The following is a 19,565-nucleotide window of genomic DNA, read 5'->3' on the forward strand; positions in this document are numbered from 1 at the left end:
CCGCCCCAAGAGTTGGATTGGATATCTTGGCACTGGTAGGACCCTCCATTGGCCAGGGCGCCCGTCTAGGAAGGAACTTAATTCCGCTCTGCGCGAGGAGGCTGAACCTTAGCAGTCCTTTTGTGGAATGTTTACACTAGAGACTAAAGCTCGGAGTTCCAGGGCCCGAGACAGGAGGGGGAGCGGAGCTCATCAGCGGAGACTCCACATCCTAGGATTTGAAGGAAAGGCAGTCCAGCCCGGAGGACTCCCTTACAAAAAAAAAAAAAAAAAACGAGAATGAGAACTCATCCTCCCTATCCTGTTATCTTTGCAGTTTACGTTCTACACACTGCGTCCTTGTAAACACAAATATCCGGAGCAGCTAGCAACTCCTTTCAGCCAAGTACAGAACTAAGATCTGGAGACCTAGGCGGAGAAATAACCCATAACCCCCAGGGTTGCCAGCGCACTCCCTAGAGCTGAATGTGCAGTCCTAAGAGGGCGGAGATAACCAAGAGAGGCGGGCCCTAACAGCCACCGCCCTGGCAAGCCTCCGGAAGGCGGAGCGTGAGGCACAAGGTACTCACGATCTCCCGGGTGGATCTGTAGGCATCCTCAGAACTGAGAAAGGAGAGAAAAGGACCAAAACAGGCCACAGCATAAATTAACCTTGGGAACATACCACACTCAGAGAAAGGATAAAAATTCCGTAGTTGGGGACATAACGGCTGTTCACCTTCTCCTTAGCCAGGAGTGTTAATGGTCCCTTTGCCCTCTCTGTGTAGGTAACAGGGCCTCGAACGCACAGTGAGACAAAGTGCTTTCAATTCCTAGTTTGCTTTTATTTATTCACCAAATAGGGCGTGGGCCTGACGCTGACCTTACTTTGGGGGGCGCTCTCTCGGCGCCAGGAGGGGACGGGATTACGTTGTTACCGCTCTCCCGAAGAAGTAGAATCCTCCTCCCGGAGAGCTAAGACCCCAAGGGACAGGCCCAGGGAACATACTCCTAGGTCCAACTCTGTCCTCCCTCTGCAATCCAGCGGAAACGGCCAGGAACGAGCTCTGGCAGCAGGTGGGCCTGACTCCAAGGATGGCTTCGAGCCGCGAAACCACAGCAGCGAATTGCGAACTCCAAAGGTAGCCGACAGGTGGGAGCAGCCTCGCCAGTAGCCAAACCCTGCCCCAGGACAGAGGTCTAAAAGTAAGTCAGACCAACAAAGCGACCCCCGGGCCAAACTGCTCCCAGGTTAGGAGGAAGCGGCACTCCAGCAGAACTGATCCAAGGCTACTTTTAACTTTGCGCCGCCTTCCACCACTAGACTGAATAGCACAGGGCATTCCCACCATGGTATCAAGAACTACTCAGAACTCAAGCCAGCATTAGGCTGCCCACGACTTCCCGTGAACACAGGGTACCACCTGCGCCTGATCTCGCCTAAGGGCCCCAGGCCAGGGCACTAGGTTGTCAGAGTCTCGGATACAGCCAACTAAGGACAGCTGCTACCATGCCTAGGGAAGAACAAACACTTCCAGGGTGTGCAGAGTTCTCGAGCTTAAGCTCAGGGAAGTCAAAGGGCGCGGAAATAGCCAAGCGACAGGGTTAGAACTTTAGTACTTGGCCCCGGCCCCGAAGGGCAGATCTCAAACCCTGCAGAACCTACGAAGCTTTGCTCCCGAAATCCACTCCGCACTGTAATCCCCTGGCTTCACCCCGAAGGCTACCAGGTCTCCAGCCTCGGTGGAACCTTTGTGTGGCTTCTCGGCTCTCCCCGCCCCCCTCGCCAAGGGCGCCGAGCCTAGGACTTCCGGGCGGGAGGGCAGTTCGAAGGAGCTAGGCGGGCCTCTCACATGTGCGGAGCGCGCTCAAGAGCTAAGGAGGGAGGCGGGGAACAAGGGTGGACTTCCCCCTCCGAGCTCTCTCCGCCGGAGGAGGCCGGGCTACCCGTCCCACCAATCCCAGGCAGGGGCGGGACCTTGCGCCTCGCGTCAGCCGCAAGAACCCTCCCTCCTCCCTCCGCGGAAAAAAAATCCTAGCAACTTAAACTCCAGCCCGGCCTCCCGATAGGCGGAGCTCGGGAGAATGTCATCCAATCCACATCCGAGAACGGGAAAAAAAAGGGAGTCTCGTCCAGCCAGTGGAAGACAAGAGAAGGCGGGGCCTCCGGGCGAGCCCGAGGTGGGTGGGAGAGAGGAAACGGGCCCGCCCCTCAGCTCCCCATCAGGCGGGTTGCACAAGCCGCCAGCGGAGTAGATAGTAAACAGTCTGGGCCCAGGAGTACAAGGCAGGGGCCGCCCGGCGCTCGGTGGACTGGGCCCCTGCGCCGCCTCTCCCGGCGTCGCCCCGCCCGGCCGGGACGGTTCCCGCCGGCGCCCCGCCTACCCGCCCGCGGCCGCCATCCCGGCTGACAGGCGCGCCCCCCGCGCCCCTCCCCGCCCGCTGATGCATTTCCTTTTCCCGATTCCGAGCGTGGAGACTGTTTTCCCAGTTTCCGACCTTCACTGCCCCTTTCAGGCCAGCCCCTCGTGGGCGCGCACACGCCCGCGCCCTCGCCCCCGCCCCATCCGCGCCGAGCGGTCCGCAGCGGCATCTCGCAGGAAGGGGGAGCCCGGCGGCGGCACGGCCGGGGGAGGGGAAGAGAGCAGCAGTCGCCGCCGCCGCCTTGGGGTGGGCGGGGAAGCAGGCAGCTCCATGTTTGCAAGGGGATCAGCCGGGACCGCGCGGCGAAGCCGCCGAGTTCCTGGGGGTTTTCCGTACCACCGGTGCGAGCTCCTTGCCGGCTCGTGGCCTGCCGGGTGCCGGCACCAAATGCTGACTCGACCGCCAAGGCCAGGGAGTTTGGAAACCCGGCAGCTCGCGAGGCTAGCGGCGAGGCGCAGGGGCTCTTTCCGGTGGCCTCTCCCGCCCCCGGCTGCCCCTCCCGCAAGTCCAGTGTTGCCCCCGCCCCCAGAGTCCATAACAACCGCGGGCCCACAGTGCCCGCGCCTCGCCGGAACGCGCCCACCGCCCCCTCCAAGTTTGCGGGCAGAAACAAAACCCTCGAGGCGGCTGCCGCCCTTGTCCAGCGTGGGTAGCCAGGAAAGCCGCGGGCCCCGGCTCGCTCGCTAACTCCAGGTCTCCAGCAACTCCGGGCTCCGCGAGCTCAGTGGGCCCCGCCGACCATGCTCGAGCCGCCGCCCCCTGCCGAGCCCGCACGCCGCAGCTCTGGCCCGGTTCTAGTCGGTGTGCGGAATCTCCCTTTTCTTTCTAATATTTTTCTTTTTTAAAAAACGGCACAACAGGAACCGGAGGTCTCCTGCCCGCCCCTTCTCCAGTCCGCCGCCAAAACCTACCGAAACGGACTGCTCGGTGAGATAAACTAGGCAACACGGCCGGCGCAGGGACGACCCCAGGCCGGGCCCACCCCCTCCCCACGGCTCCGGCCCGGCTGGGAAACACACACACTGGCGAGCGGGCGGCGCCAAGAGCTCTCCTTCCTGGCCTGTCCCTCGCCTACCTCGGCCGCGGAACTCCGAGCCTCCCCTCAGCTCCGTCCCAGGGCCCACGGGGCCCACACCACGTCGGGCCGGCCAGACCGAGCGGCCGGCAGACTAACCCCCCAAACGCCTGAGATTGGGGGGACCAAATTAAAAGCAGCTGTTTAACATACCTTCCGAGCCAGGCGAGGAGTCCTGAATGGGGGGGAACGCCCCCCACGGGCTATTGGCTCCCCGGCGCTCACGTCAGTCACCCTGGGCCCGCCTCCGCCCTTCGCCCCGCCTCTTCCCCTTCATTGAACGCCCCCTCCTTCCAAAAAATATAAATAAATTAATTGAACTAAACGCGAGTGGGAGACGCATCCGTGGTAGAGGCCCTTATAGCTCCCTCGCCGCCGACTCAAGTTTCTTGAGGTCCTCGGACTGGAGGGAGGCCTTCTGGGACTCGGAGATCCGCTGGGTGGACGCGGAGGAGGAGCCAGCGGGGTACCCGGCCCCAACTTCCTTCACACACACAACCCATTTGGAACTAGGTAGGAGAGGAGGGTAGGAGCACCCTGGCCACTGGCTGGAGTGGGCAGACCCCTCTGGCTGTGTGACCTAACCGTGCTCTGTCCGCTCTGTTAGGCGCCTAAAAATGAGTGATGCAAACGGGAAGCTCTGCGTCCGCGGGCAACAGGCACTTGTCTGAGCACCTACTGTGGGTGAGGCAGACATTCATACCGTACCTGCTGCTGGGTGCAAATACGGACTGGATGACATGCTTACTCTATCCCTCCAACGGCTCCAGATTCAGCCGAGGAGATTCTACGTTAGGAACTAAGTCAAGGCAGGAATGTGTATGAAAATAGGAGTTTGTATGTAAATAGGAGCTCAGAGAAGAGAGATTCCTTCTCGCTGAAGGAAAATTTGGGAAAGGTTTCATGGAGGAGGTGGCATTCAAGTTGGGTCTTAAAGATTTCATCCAGCAGAACTGGAGGGGCAGGTCATTTTCAGCAAAGGACACAAAGGGGCAAATGCAAAAAAGGACTTTCATATGTGGCTGTAGTAATTTTAAAAGTGGGGTGGGGTGGGGAGATGGAACAAACAGTTTAAGACTTTTAATTGGGTAAAATTCTTGGATGTGCACAGCAGAATGTGCAGGCAGCACGGTCACAAGGCCCACAGGCCCAGAACTATAGTGTAAGATGTTTGGCACCCTGGCAGAAAGATGGGTTCTGACGATGCACTGAGAGAAGTGCCTATAGGCAGCAAGGGGAGGCCCAGAGGCTGTTGTATTACTGTGTTTGGAGATTACAGAAGTGTCTCTTGTGGAAGGAATAGCTGGGGGAAGAGAAGGCTTCTTTTCTCTATCAAAGCCACCCAATCCGAAAGCTTTCCCCACCTTCAGCAGCCCTCAAGTCAAAGCTTTGACTCAGATCCTTCCTTGCATCGTTTGCTTTATTTATCATAACTTTCAACCAAACGGAGTTTCTAGGGACAGAAGCTACCCCACATGTCTGTATTGCAGAGAGCTGAGCCTAGAGCAAGGGCACACAATGTGAAAACAAACAAACAAACAAAAAAAACCAGTTTGTTGAGGCATTGAGGAAAGGAAGTTAATGTGGCTAAGGTGGGGTGTGCAGAATGTGAAGGACCTTGGCGTCCATTGGGCAGAACGAGGGCCTGCTGCCGGTTAGGAAATTATTGGGAAATCTATCCCAATAATTCAGGAGACACGTAAGCAGGATTGACCAGAACAGTGACAGTGGGTGAGAAGAATTTTTTTTTTTTGAGACGAAGTCTCACTCTGTCACCCAGGCTGGAGTGCGATGGTGTGGTCTCAGCTCACTGCAACCTCCGCCTCCCAAGTTCAAGTGGTTCTCCTGCCTCAGCCTCCAGAGTAGCTGGGACTACAGGCTACAGGCGTGTGCCACCACACCTGGCTAATTTTTGTATTTTTAGTAGAGATGGGGTTTCACTGTTGGCCAGGTTGGTCTCCAACTCCTGACCTCGTGATCCACCCACCTCAGCCTCTCAAAGTGCTGGGATTACAGGCGTGAGCCACCGCCCCCAGCCCATGAGAAGAATATTGAAGGAGAGCCTGTATTTGAGAAAGACTCAAGGGGAGTGGGTGAGTGATTCAGTGTGGGTAGTAGAGGGAAAGAAGTAGCCTGTGGCCTGCTGTGTGAAGAGTTGATAGAGCTTGAGGCTACTAGTTAGGTAATCTGGGTTCTACACTTAGCATGGTGACTGGTGTTATAGTCTTAGGCAAGTCTCTTCCTCCCTCTGAGCCTCAGTTTCCTTGTGAAATGGGGGTGGAAATTGGAATAGAAAGACTCTAAGGACCTTACATAGGATCCAAGTGGGGGAAGCTTGCCACTGAGGAGACAGGGTAGGTGGGAAGAACCGATTTTGGAAGGGCAGTGGGTCACCCCAAGTGGAGTCTGGAGACTGGAATGTGGGCAGTAGCTCAGTCGATTGAATTATTGGGCAAAAAGTATGGAGAAGGAAAGGCCAGGAGATAAGGACTATGTGTTCAGCAGGAGGCCCACCCTGGCAGAGCCATGGAGGTCAAGGTTCATCCTTCCTAGGGTGAGGACCAAGTTTTTCTTCAGAACAGACATCCCAGCTGGGCAACATAGCAAGACCCTGTCTCTACAAAATATTTAACAATTAGCTGTGCGTGGGCTGGGTGCCATGGCTCATGCCTGTAGTCCCAGGACTTTGGGACGCCAATCACCTGAGGTCAGGATCACCTGAAGGAGATCACCTGAGGCCAGGAGTTCGAGACCAGCCTGGCCAACATGAAGAAACCCCGTCTCTACTAAAAATTAAAAAAAATTAGCCAGGTGTGGTGGTGGGCGCCTGTAATCCCAGCTACTCAGGAGGCTGAGGCAGGAGAATCACTTGAACTGAGTGAGCTGAGATCGCGCCACTGCACTCCAGCCTTGGCGATAAAAGCGAAACTCCATCTCAAAAAAAAAATTAGCTGTGTGTGGTGGCACATGCCTACAGTCCCAGCTACTCAGGAGGCTGAGGCAGGAGACTCGCTTGAACCTGGGAGGTGGAGGTTGCAGTGAGCCAAGATCACACCTGTACTCCATCTTGGGTGACAAGACCAAAACCCAGTCTCAAAAAAAAAAAAAAAATTAGCTGTCCGTGGTGGCAGCATGCCTACAGTCCCAGCTACTTGGGAGGCTGAGGCAGGACAATTGTTTGAACCTGGGAGGTGGAGGTTGCAGTGAGCCTAATCATGCCACTTCACTCCAGCCTGGGCGGAAGAACGAAACTCTTTGAAAAGCTTTTTTTTTGAGACAGAGTCTCAAAAAGAACCCAGCCGGGTGCAGTGCCTCACACCTGTAATCCTAGCACTTTGGGAGGCCCAGGTGGTTGGATCACCTGAGGTCAGAAGTCCGAGACCAGTCTGGCCAACATGGCAAAACCCCATCTCTACTAAAAATAGAAAAATTAGCTGGGCATGGTGGTGGGCGCCTATAATCCCAGCTACTCAGGAGGCTGAGGCAGGAGAATCACTTGAACCCAGGAGACGGAAGTTGCAATGAGCCGAGATTGCACCACGTCACTCCAGCCTGGGCGGGGAAGAGTGAAACTCCGTCTCAAAAAAAAGAAAAAAAAAAGAACCAATCCCCTGATGTCTGGATCCCCATCTCAAATTCCTGCTCTATTTCTTAATTTCTTAACGGGCTCTGGCTGAAGGCATAACAGATACTGTATCAAAGTGAGACGAGGCAGATTGGTGGTGGAGCAGAAAGAACTAGTCTGGAAGTTGAGTCCCCTGGTTCCCACTTAGTCCCTTCTTATCTGTGGATCAGCTTCCTCTCCTATATTAAGAGGATAACATAGCAATCCTTGCCCTGTTATGAGGATTAAATGTGATGATAAAGTGTGCTTTATCACCTGGTAAGGTTCTGAGCTGCTGAGGAAGCCAAAGACCCAGCATTTGACAGTGATACTAGGTAGCACGTGTGCTATGGATGCAGTTACTCATGGAGGATTTGCAACTGGAACAGTTACCGCCACTCAGAGAACCAGGCTTTGCTGACACTGCCTATGGTCCTATGTGTGCCACACTGGTAGGGATTTCGTCCTGAACACTTGGCAGACTGAGTTTCTTGAGGACAGACACTTTGATATACCTCTGAGCCCACAGAGCTCACTGTAGTCAGGTACATGAGGCCCTTTGGAAGGGTCCAGTGATGGTTTCTGACTCAGTATGTTGACACCTGGACAGCACAGCAAGTCCCACATTCTTTGGAAAAGAGAAACCCTTGATTTGGTGACATTGTCCCTCCAGCTGCCAGCTGCACTGAGGGGTTGCATCCATGCTACTCCCCCCACTACCCTATCAGTGAAGACAAAACTAAGTGGACTTTGTGAACCAACTGGTATAGGTAAAAATGATAATGATAACAATAAAATAAAATTAAGTGGACTTGGGTAAGGGCCCTCCTAGGAGAAATCACATTGGTAGGTCAGGTTCTGTTTCCTGGAGGCCCCTTTTATGTGAAAAGTCTCATAAACCAGCCTGGGGAACACAGTGAGACTGTCTCTACAAAAACTAAAAACAAATTTAGTTGGGCATGGTGGCATGTCCCTGTGGTCCCAGCTACTCAAGAGGCTGAGGCAGGAAGTTCACCTGAGTCTGGGAGGTTAAGACTGCTGTTAGCTGTAATCACACCACTGCACTTGAGCCTGGGAGACAGAGCGAGACCCTGTCTCAAACAACAACAACAAATTCTTGCAGAGTTTGTGAGTTAGGGATTATTATCCTTAGTTATAGATGAGCAAACTGAGGCCAACAGCAGTAGAGTGACTTGCTCAAGTCAAATAGCTAAGGGAAGTCTAGGTCCAAAGCCTGAGCTTTACCTACACTCCCACATGCTGTCTTTGTGCATTCCAGCTGGTGACCCAGGTTGGGGCCTGGAGAAAAACAGCCTGACTCCCCTGTTGTTCCACACTCCTCGCCTCTCTAACTTAAAGATCAGTTTATCCTCAGACAATTCTAAATGATTTCTGGCCTTTTCCAGAAAATTATCCAGAAAAGCAACATTTGTCTGATGCACATACATACATACACAAAAGACCTAAACTCACAACACATAAACTCAAATCTGTCACACCTCCTGACACGCTCAATCTCACAGGCGTCTCACATACACCCTCTCTCATTCACAAAAAGGACTCAAAGTTCTTTAGGGCACTTATGGTAGGTGGTGATTAAGAGACATTTAGGGCCTGCATTCCAGTGACTCTGCCAAGGATATCAGTGCCAGCACCCTGTCGACACAATCTCTGAGGGCTAATTCTCTCAGTAATATCCAGGTAAGGAGGATATGAGGCTGGCTCCCACAACCCAAAGCATCTTCTAGGTTCAAGGCAAGATGATTTTGGCAAATCATTTATCTTTTCAGTTTATCTGTAATCTAAGAATCAGAATACCTACTTCAGTGGGAAGATGTGAGATTTAAAATTAAGTGTGCCTGCCAGGCGCGGTGGTTCACGCCTATAATCCCAACACTGGATCAGGAGGTCAGGAGATCAAGACTATCCTGGCTAACACTGTGAAACCCCCGTCTCTACTAAAATTACAAAAAATTAGCCAGGCATGGTGGCACGCACCTGTACTTGGGGGGCTGAGGCAGGAGAATCACTTGAGCCGGGGAGCCAGAGGTTGCAGTGAGCCGAGATGGCACCACTGCATTCCAGTCTGGGCGACAGAGCAAGACTCTGTCTTAAAAAAAAAAAAAAAAAAAACTAAGTATCCCTATCATTCAGTCAAGAGTTCTTCTACCTTTTTTCCCCTCCTTTATCTCATCCCTACTTCCCTCTTCTCCTGGCCATTCAAATGCAAAGTCCGTTTGAGCAATGAGCCCTGCCAGCAGGCCTAGAGGGCCAGATAATCCCATGATGTGAAGAAACTCCATTTCTCTTGCATCCAGGTTTACATGGTATATTCCGTAATTTCTGATTTCTGGGTGGCCTTGGAGGCTCGGAATTTTTGAAGGAATTTTATGACTGCTACTCACTGCCTTGAAATGTTTCCCCTGGCAGAGCAGTAGTTTACCCTTCTGGGACACTCAGCATGTTCCTCAGTTTACCGGGCTTTATGTTTTCAAAGTGTTTACTTCTCTTTATCAGTTGTTTGGTGGCTTTTTTTTTTTTTTTTTTGAGACGGAGTTTCGCTCTTGGTGCCCAGGCTGGAGTGCAATGGCGCAATCTCGGCTCACTGCAACCTTCGTCTCCTGGGTTCAAGTGATTCTCCTGCCTCAGCCTCCCGAGTAGCTGGGATTATAGGCATGCGCCACCATACCTGACTAATTTTGTATTTTTAGGAGAGACGGGGTTTCTCTGTGTTGGTCAGGCTGGTCTCAAACTCCCGACCTTGGGTGATCCGCCTGCCTTGGTCTCCCAAGGTGCTGGGATTACAGGCGTGAGCCACTGCGCCTGGCCTGGCTTTTTTTTTTTTTTTTTTTTAAAGCAACAAGTTCCTTTGTTACTGCTTTTAAAATAGAATAGCTTGCCATATGAGAATTTTTTATTTTATTTTTTTAGAGATGGGGTTTTGCCATGTTGCTCAGGTCGGTCTGAAACTCCCGGCGTCAAGTGATCCTCCCACCTCTGTCTCCCAAATCACTGGGATTACAGGCCTGAGCCACTGCACCCAGCCAGCAAGGTCCTTTGTTCAAAGAAAATCTTATTCAGAAGCCTAATGTGTAAGAGATCAAGGTGGGCCTTGTTTTGGTTTAAGTGAGGACAGCCTGAGCACTGCAGTCAATTCCTTCACATCTCTCTCATGCAGCCTCCCTGACAGCCACATAGTCCCTTCGAAGACTTCTAATGAACCCACATTTCAGATCTTGTTCATTCATCCCAGCCACTACCTACCTCTCAGCAGCCTGTGACACAGCAGCCTAGCTTTGTGCTCAGTTACCTCTGCCTGTTCATTAGTATCCTTCAGCAGCTTTTCTTCACCCATTACCTAAAAGTTGGTGACATCCAAACGTATCTCCTCTCTTGCCTTCTTCATTCTCACTTCAAGGCTCATTGCTTCTGTCTAACTAAGTCCTAAATTGACATCTCCAGACCAGTATCTGCCCTGAACATCAGACTCCAGACTTCCACTGGATGCTGGCCACAGAAAATTTTTTTATTAAAAATTCATTTTTTCACAGAAGAAAATTCATTAAAAGTCAAGAAAGAGCCCCCAGATGAAATGGCTGACTTACTCAGGTGCACATCTGGCCAGTCTTGAGGCTTTAAGACAAACAGCAGCATTAGAGAAGGAGCCAGATTATAATGTGCGGGGAGGGGAGATGGACGTGAGCCTGGAACATATTCCCCTCGATTGTTGAAAGCACTATAGTGTCTCCATCCAACACCCCCAGCCAGGATTCTAGTGGAGTTAGCTATGTCCACCATGGCCTTAGCCTGAAAAATATGGGTATTTAAGACTTCAGCAGGCCACATTTAGCTCAGACAGGAGGATTTTATGACAACCCAGGTGAAGAAGAGTTCTAGATTTTTTTTTCCCCAAGAAAGCATCTCCAAGTAAAAGTGCTAGATTTCTATTTGTGGAGAAGACCCCAGTCTTCTCTGTAGCCAATTATGAGCAGTACAGTCCAAAACACTTGATAGTCACTAGTGTCGTATAAAGGGAACTACAGAGCAGATACCTCCTAACAGAAAAAGATGGTTCCCAGGCTGATGGGCACTTCCACTCCTGCCCTTGGTAGGCTCACAGTGGTTTGTGGGTAGTAACCAAGGCCAGAGAGAAATCTAAGGACTCGGTTGGCAGCTCTGGGACCCTTGGTCAGTTCATGGCTTTGCCTCTGAGTCACCCTGTAGACCCCACATTAAGAAACAGGGAGGCCGGGCGCAGTGGCTCAAGCCTGTAATCCCAGCACTTTGGGAGGCCGAGACAGGCGGATCACGAGGTCAGGAGATCGAGACCATCCTGGCTAACACGGTGAAACCCCGTCTCTACTAAAAAATACAAAAAAAATTAGCCGGGCGAGATGGCGGGCGCCTGTAGTCCCAGCTACTTGGGAGGCTGAGGCAGGAGAATGGCGTGAACCCGGGAGGCGGAGCTTGCAGTGAGCTGAGATCTGGCCACAGCACTCCAGCCTGGGCGGCAGAGCGAGACTCCGTCTCAAAAAAAAAAAAAAAAAAACAAAAAGAAACAGGGAAACTTTAAAGGCCTATAGGCTGGTCTTGGAGATGACAGGGACCTGACCTGCTTTTCCTCCAATTGGAAGGCCAAGGGGGAAGAGAACTGAGGGAAGCTAGGGGAGTAGCAGCAGCTTGAAAGAGGAGACTCTGAAAACACACTAAAACTGGGGAGGCTGGGTATGGTGGCCCATGCCTGTAATCCTCTCATTTTGGGAGGCCGAGGCCGGAGGATCGCTTGAGGCTGGGAGTTCGAGACCAGCCTGGGCAACACAGTGAGATCCTGTCTCTAGAGAAAAAAAAAAAAAAAAAAAAAAAAGCAGAGTTCCTGCTTGAGCCCAGATGTTGAGACTGCAGTGAGCCATGATCATGCCACTACACTCTAACCTAGGCAACAGAGCGAGACTCTGTCTCTGGGAAAAAAAAAAAAAAAAGTGGGGAGTGCCAGTGGGAGCTGACTCAACCCAAGTAAGGGCCTAATAGCTCCTCTATGGGTGTTTGCACTGTCCAACAAAGAACTGGACCCTTACAGTCAGAGGACCCATGGTAGGATCATCTGGTGTAGCCCCTTCTTTTACAGAGGGAACCTAGGACTTAGGTTGGGTTGAGTGGTGAGACCTCAAAACCACCAAAGAGCTGGGTCACTCTAGAGAAGCCTTTCTACTTGGCCAGTGCCTCTTGGCCCAATTCCCTCTAGGTCTCCGATTTATAAAAATTTTTGTATGTGTGTCTGTCTGTCCCAAGAGACAAGAAGCATCCCTTTCAGGGAAGGAACCAAATTTCCCTAGGGCTGTGATGTTAAATAGTCCATTCTCCCAAGAACAAGTCCTACTCTGTCATTTACCTGCATACTGTCACATGAAGACTGACAAGGGTGGGCCTCCCAGGCTGAGGATGCTGGCGCACCCTTCACCTCAGGAGTCCCATCCTAGCCAACAAGGATGGGCAAGATGAAGGGAGCAATGGGAAAAAGGACATGGGGATTCTCTCATGTTTGAAAAATTATATAGCATAGGAATGTTAGAGAAAGGTGAAAAAAACAGCAGTCAAATCAGAAGCAGAAGCCTGCTTTAGCTCACAGTGTTTTCTTCTTTCCTGAACATCGCCTTTCTTTTTTACTTATTTACTTTTTTTGAGACGGAGTTTCACTCTTGTTGCCCAGGCTAGAGTGCAATGGCACGATCTCAGCTCACTGCAACCTCTGCCTCCCGGATTCAAACGATTCTCCTGTTTCAGCCTCCTGAGTAGCTAGGATTACAGGCACAAGCCACCGTACCCAGGTAATTTTTGTATTTTTAGTAGAGATGGGGTTTCATCATATTGGTCAGGCTGGTCTCGAACTCCTGACCTCAGGTGATCTGCCCACTTTGGCCTCCCAAAGTACTGGGATTACAGGCGTGAGCCACTGCACCCAGACCCTGAACATTTTCTCTTGCTTTGTTCAGTAAGTCTCCTGTATGAGAACCCCGACTTGCCAAATAGATTCTGGGTTGCTTCTCTGCCTTCCCTTTCCCTCCTCCTTTAACACCTAACACAGGTAGGATCAAACTGGTAAAAGCTACAAACAATGGCAGTGGGAGGAGTTCCTCGAGTTTTATTGAAAATTTAGGAGACATCAATTCGTTAACTCTCTACAGAGTCAGAAACATGAACTAAATCTGTGGTTCCCAAACCTGGATCATCCTGTCACTCACTAACAACCTACTGGATGGACCCAGGAATCAGCATTTTATGGAGCTCAAGTGATAGATAACCTCACCAATCTTCAGATATGCAATCAGGAACTCATGCATAACTTTAAATTCACAGGGCAGTTGGGTTACAGCCTCTTCAAATAAATGACAATTTAAAGTTACCTCCTCCAGGCCTTTTATCATTAATCCCATTTCTTACACGTTCCACTAAACCCCTAACCTCTCTAGTTTCTTCAAATTTCCAAGAATCTCTGTTCACTTCTTATGTTTGTGCACTCCCAAGAGAATGGAGGCTCATCTGGAGAAGGAACTAGATTAATCTTCTGCTCTACACTTGAGCTCCTGATTATGGTTAGAAACTCAATAAAAATTTATTGGCAGATCAGAAGATGGATCCTTAGAGGAAGTCTAGTGTAAGAGTTGAAAGAAGGTACTTTGGAGTCAGATGGTCTGGATCCTGGCTGTAGCAAATTAACATTCCTGTCTCTCAATTTTTTTCTTCTGTCAATACCTACCTCAAAAGGTTGTGGAGGGTGAATGAGATGATACCTAGAAATTACTCTAAACAGTGCCTGGAATAGAGTAAGCATCCAGTAAATTGGTTGCTATGACTATTATTAAGAACACCCCAATATTTCCCAGCCACAATTGCCCCAACTGGGCAAGCCATCACCAGCCAACAGGTATGATATGGGGAGTGGTCTTCCATGGACAAAGCTTCTGGTTCCATTCTTTCTAAGAGAAATGCAAATGACTCAAGATCTTCTCACAAACACCATGTATCCATAGATAGGGAGTTTCCTGAGGAGAATGACAACCCTTTTGGTACTCTGCAGACATGAGGACCCTACATCAGGAGGTCCTAGCTAGGAGAGTCAGTCACCAACCCTGTCGCCCTTCGAGTCTACTACATGAAGCATGGGCACAAGAACAACAACCTGGAACTTAAGAACTATTTATACTCTGAAAGGACAGCTAAACAAACCTCTGTTCTCCAAAGACAAGATCTCCATCTTCCATGCAGTGAGGAGACCACAGGCTTTGTAAGCAGACCAACTTGAGCTCGTTTTAGAGCAAATCACTGTAACCCTCTGGACCTCACCTTCCTCATCTATATAGAAATGAGAAAGGGGTGCACAGGAGAAGGGAGAGAAGATAATACCTCACTGAATTGTTGTGAAGTTTGAATGAAGCAATGAGGAGAAAAGCACCTAGCATAGCGCTTAGCACATCTCAAGCACTGAACTGGTGCTGGTCCCTCTGTCCAGATATAGGGCCATGGCCTACAGACAAGGTAAACTCATAGTGTCAGAACTCTAAGTCTCAGATACTGAAGCCTTGGGTCCCTCCCTGCCTCCCTCATCCCTCCCAGACCAGCTCCTGGACCCCCTCCCTCATGTCCCAGGCTGCTAAATTGATGAAGCTAAAAGGGTTTTGATCATGTCGGTATATTTATATGTAAATACAAAACTGTATCACTGTAAGATATTGAATATGAACATTACAATTATTTTCTGAATCTGCCTCAGTCCATTGACATTAAATACAAAAATGAAATGATTGTAAAAAATAAGAATATACACATTCAAAGAGCTTATTACAATATAAAATTATTGAGGTCTGATCAGCTGCCAACCTCATCTTCTGTGACAGGGGAAGGTTTAGGAGTTCCTGGGATTTCTTGGGAATGTGGAGTGCTAAGGACTCTTGATTTATCCCTAGCACATAAGGATGAGTGGGCTGGAAGCAGGCAGGGACAGATTGGGTGGGTAGAGGACAAACAGTGATTGCAGGGGACCACCTCACTCAGCCAGAGGGTAAAGCTTTTTATTGACACAGAACCCACCCAGTTTGAGGGTCTAGCAGGCTAGCAGGCAGGAAGAGATGGGCATCTCAGTAGACGGCCAAGCTTCATAAAGGAACCATCCAGCAAAAGAAAAGGGCCCCAGCTCATCCTTCCAGGGAGGCATTTTCTTAGTAGTTTTTTCTCTCTCATACTTGGGCTACACCTCCTTCCTTCTAAGACTTCGTACCGATTGCATGTGGCTCTGGCTGCTCAGTGAGTTCATCTCTACCCTCCACCTCCCATCCATGGGATAGTGAAAGCAAAGAGTATGGAATCACAGTGGAGGTCTGTTCCCCAAATTGGCCAAGTAAACGCAGAAAAATCATCAGATAAGGGAAATCCATGCTGAGCTAACCCAGTGTCATCACAAACTAATACATTCTTGGCTCCAACAGGAGGGAGATAAGTCATTACTTAAGGAAGGGCCCCTGTGGCAGGAACATGGAGAAGTGTGTGTGTCCTCTTCCACCACTCTGTAGCCTGACAACAGGAGACATGATCACCAACCCAAGCTAGTCCAGGATAAATAGTAGGGTCCAAGAAGCAAGGAGTCCTGAACTGCAACACAGAGCCCCAGGAACTTCTACAAAGGAATATCTGTGTGTATATGTATTTATAGAATACGATCATATTATCACATACAATATATATTATATACACACGTACATATGGACCCATACATATAAGTACACACACGCACACACACAGAATGACAGGACTGGAATACACGCCCTACTTATAAACGTGCTTGGCACTCAGGACGATCTCTAGAATATGTAACTTGGTCAAGCTCTCTGGGGAGAAAGGCAAATGCTCATCAAACCTCCCCATAAAATCCTAGCAAAGGGAAGGAGTTGGAGACAGGAGACCTCCAGAAAGAGAATGGCGGGAGAAAGGAGGAGGGAGGTTCCTTCCCCACTTACCTTGGGGACCCTGGCAAAAATCAATAGCCACAATTTGGTTTTAATAAGGCACAGTTTGATAGCAGGTGCTAGGAATTAAGAACACATTGCTGCTGGCCCTTTGTAGTGGCAATTTCACCACATTTATCTAGCCAAAGGGAAAGGCTGCCTTGTGTGCACATGTGTGCCGGGAGACACAAGAAGTTGATCCATGGCTTCAGTGTAACCGATGGCAACCTATAGGCTCAGCGGTGTCCAGGATAGTTTAAGAAAGGCTGGCCAGCAGGTAGGAGGTTCGTGGGAGAGTTACTGACCCTCCACAGCCAGCAGGTTTTGGCCAGAGGATACCATGCCCTCCTTCTCTGCGAACTCCAGGATGGCCTTGTAGCAAAAATAGTACTGCTCAGGGGTCTGGATGCTGAAGGCCCTCTGGGTCCTCATGCGTGACACCGTCTGGAACACATTAAGGGTGCCAAGCTCCTCCAGCTGTGCCAGGCAGATGTCCAGGGAGCAGAAGGTACCTGAAGAAGGAAGGAAGTGATCACATCTGGTTTACCTCTCCTCTCTTCCTCCCTCTACCAAATAACCCAGGGAGAACTGAATGAATGAATTCAAAGGCAAAGCACCTCTTGGCAGAAGGCCAGGTGGCCTTAGGCCTGAAAGGACTCGAGGGGAGGTCACAGGGAGTGTTGGAGGCCAGAGAAATGAGAAGGCCTCTTACCTCTCAGGACATACACTGGGGTAACAGGAAGTGGAAACGGGAAGGTGACATAGGGGAACTTCCTGCTTCAATCCCAGACAGACAGACTGACAGCACTCCCACACCTAATTTCCAGAGTCCACAAGTTTTTCAGAGGCCTAACACAAACCTATTCCCAACTTTCTCCCAAAGGACCTTTGAACTAGAAAGGCCAACATTTTCTACCATGTACATGCCCTTAAGACAAAAGCTGCTAACTGGCTCCAGAAGGGACAACACAGCACAGGGAGGGGAGTCCCTCCAGGGAGGGCTGTATGGGAAGGAAGCAGCAGACCAGCTGAGCTCCCTGGGATACCTGCAGCGACAGTGCTAACAGGTGACAGGGTCAGCATTATGATGGGGTATATAAAACATCAACCCCTAGAGGACTTGGCTTGTGAAATATATATTCTGGCCATTACTTGGTCCACCAAAAGGACATTAGAAGAGGGATTTTTCACAGCAATTCACCACCAAGGGAGCAAGTGAGTTCCTTCTCCAATCACAGATGTGGGCTAACAGCTTTGCTTTTCCTCCTCCACCCCTACTGCCTCTGCAGACACCAAGAGCTGCATTAGGTGCATTACCTGTCCTGCCAATGCCTGCACTGCAATGGACCACAATGGGTGGCTCAGAGCACTGCCCTTTGGAGCGTGCTCCCATGTTGCTCACAGCCAGGCTCTGCTGGTTTCTGACCACTCTCAAGAAGTCAATGAGGGAAGCTGCTGAGGAAGGGACACCATAGTCTGGCCAGCTCAAGAACTGGAAGTGGGTCACCTGGCGTTTCTGCCGTTCCTTAGATGAGAAAAGAAGTAAACGTTAACGAGGTTATTTCTGCCTGTCCCTAGCTATCACTGGCTTTTCCAGATTCTCAACACCCTGGTTATCCCTACCACCAAGGCTCCTATCTACCACTGTCAACTTTTCCCGTAACTGCTTCTTTACTACAAACCCAAAGGAAGGGTTGGTTAATTGTTTGGAAAAGGCAGAATTCCTATACTGTAAGATCCAGAATTTTTTTTTTGAGACAGGATCTCACTCTGTCGCCCAGGCTGGAGTACAGTGGCATGATCAAATTTACTGCTGCCTTGACCTCACAGGTGTGTGCCACCATGATCAGCTAATTTTTTCTATATTTTGTAGAGACGGGATCTCACTGTGTTGCCTAGATTGTCTTGAACTCCTGGGCTCAAGTGATCCTTCCGCCTCTGCCTCCCAGAGCGCTGAGATTATAGGACTAAGCCATTGCACCCAGACCCAGATTCCTTTTTTTTTTTTTTTTTTTTTTTGAGACAGTCTCTCACTATCGCCCAGGCTGGAGTGCAGTGGTGAGGTCTCTGCTCACGTCAACCTCCGCATTGTGAGTTCAAGCGATTCTCCTGCCTCCCAGCTAATTTTTTCTATTTTTTAGTAGAGACAGGGTTTCACTACGTTGGCCAGGCTGGTCTTGAACTCCTGACCTTGTGATCCGCCCGCCTCAGCCTCCCAAAGTGCTGGGATTACAGGCTTGAGCCACCGCGCCCGGCCTTACCCAGCCCCAGATATCTAAAATTATAAGCTTTACTCCTATTTAATGTTCCTACTGTGCTGCAGTAATATGGCTATATTGGCTGTGAGTGAAATATCCTCATCCTGTCCCTAGAAAAACAGAAGCAACTCATAACCTCCCTGGTATCCTATCTATTCCCTCTGGAAATTTTCATTACAGTAAGTATTCTCCCCCTGTTTCAACAAGGTGAGAAAAAAGAAACCTGGATTTACCTCTGTGTTGTGAATTTCTAGCGTTGTTTTCTTATAATGATTCATGTTCTCCACGCCTAGATTGGTCACTGTGAGGAAGCCAAATCGGATCCGAGAGTCTTTTTCTAAAGGCCAGTACTGGCCACACTTTCTCCTGCCGCCTTCTTCAAAGCTGAAGACACACAGAGCAAGGTAAGCCTTCCATCCTTCCTCTCCACAGCAGTAACCTGGCTTCCACAAAGACCTGATATACCCCCAAGCAGCAATATCATCTGTTGCATTGCTTCTAACTTACACCATTTATTCTCAGCAGAAAGGAAAGGAAACCTCTTCACTCTAAACAAATGTACTTACAGCTAAGGTTTTTGCATGTACTCATATAGCAGACAGTTACTGAGCACTTACTACAGCATTTGGTCTTTTTCCTAATATGCAATAGTACTTCTCATATATGTGGGATAAATACTGGGTGAACAGAGAAAAAAACAGTATAGTAGCTGGGGGTAGTGGTGCATGCCTGTAACCCCAGCTACTTGGGAGGCTTAGGTAGGAAAATCACCTAAGACCAGGAGTTTGAGACCAGCCTGGGCAACATGGTGAGACTCCATCTCAAAAAAAAGAAAAAGAAAAAAAAAACAGTAGAGAAAATATGATAGATCAGAGAGAACTCTCTGGCCTATACCTCAGCCACTGCTTATTGTCTTCCCCAATAAGAGATGTTGGATAATAGAGAACTGATAAACACACATCTCCTGGAATGTTAGCAGGAGGTTTGTGTAAAGGCCTGAAGTCCCAGCCCAGGTAACACGGAAACACTGTCTCTACTAAAAACACAAAAACTAGCCAGGCATGGTGGTGGGTACCTGTAGTCCCAGCTACTTAGGAGGCTGAGGCAGGAGGATTGCTTGAATCCAGGAGGTTGAGACTGCAGTGAGCTGAGATGGCACCACTGCACTCCAGCCTAGATGACAAAGCGAGACTCTGTCTCAAAAAAAAAAAAAAAAAAAAAAAAAAAAA

At 50.0% G+C, this 19,565-nt stretch overlaps 1 protein-coding gene across 1 annotated transcript in view; it reads right to left on the minus strand.

The window, feature by feature from the left end:
• Positions 1-14,753: 14,753 nt before the first annotated feature.
• PTPN9 (protein tyrosine phosphatase non-receptor type 9) overlaps positions 14,754-19,565 on the minus strand; it is a 119,373-nt gene continuing 114,561 nt past the window's right edge. The window contains exons 11-13 of the mRNA XM_017854794.1: positions 18,570-18,720; positions 17,396-17,603; positions 14,754-16,590 (exon numbers count right to left, since the gene is read on the minus strand). Of these exons, the coding sequence (XP_017710283.1) occupies positions 16,376-16,590; positions 17,396-17,603; positions 18,570-18,720 (574 nt within the window). The 3' untranslated portion in view covers positions 14,754-16,375. The remainder of the gene's footprint in view (positions 16,591-17,395; positions 17,604-18,569; positions 18,721-19,565) is intronic.

Source organism: Rhinopithecus bieti, unplaced genomic scaffold (genome assembly GCF_001698545.2).
Source record: "Rhinopithecus bieti isolate Rb0 unplaced genomic scaffold, ASM169854v2 scaffold_39856, whole genome shotgun sequence".
Classification (NCBI taxonomy): domain Eukaryota; kingdom Metazoa; phylum Chordata; class Mammalia; order Primates; family Cercopithecidae; genus Rhinopithecus; species Rhinopithecus bieti.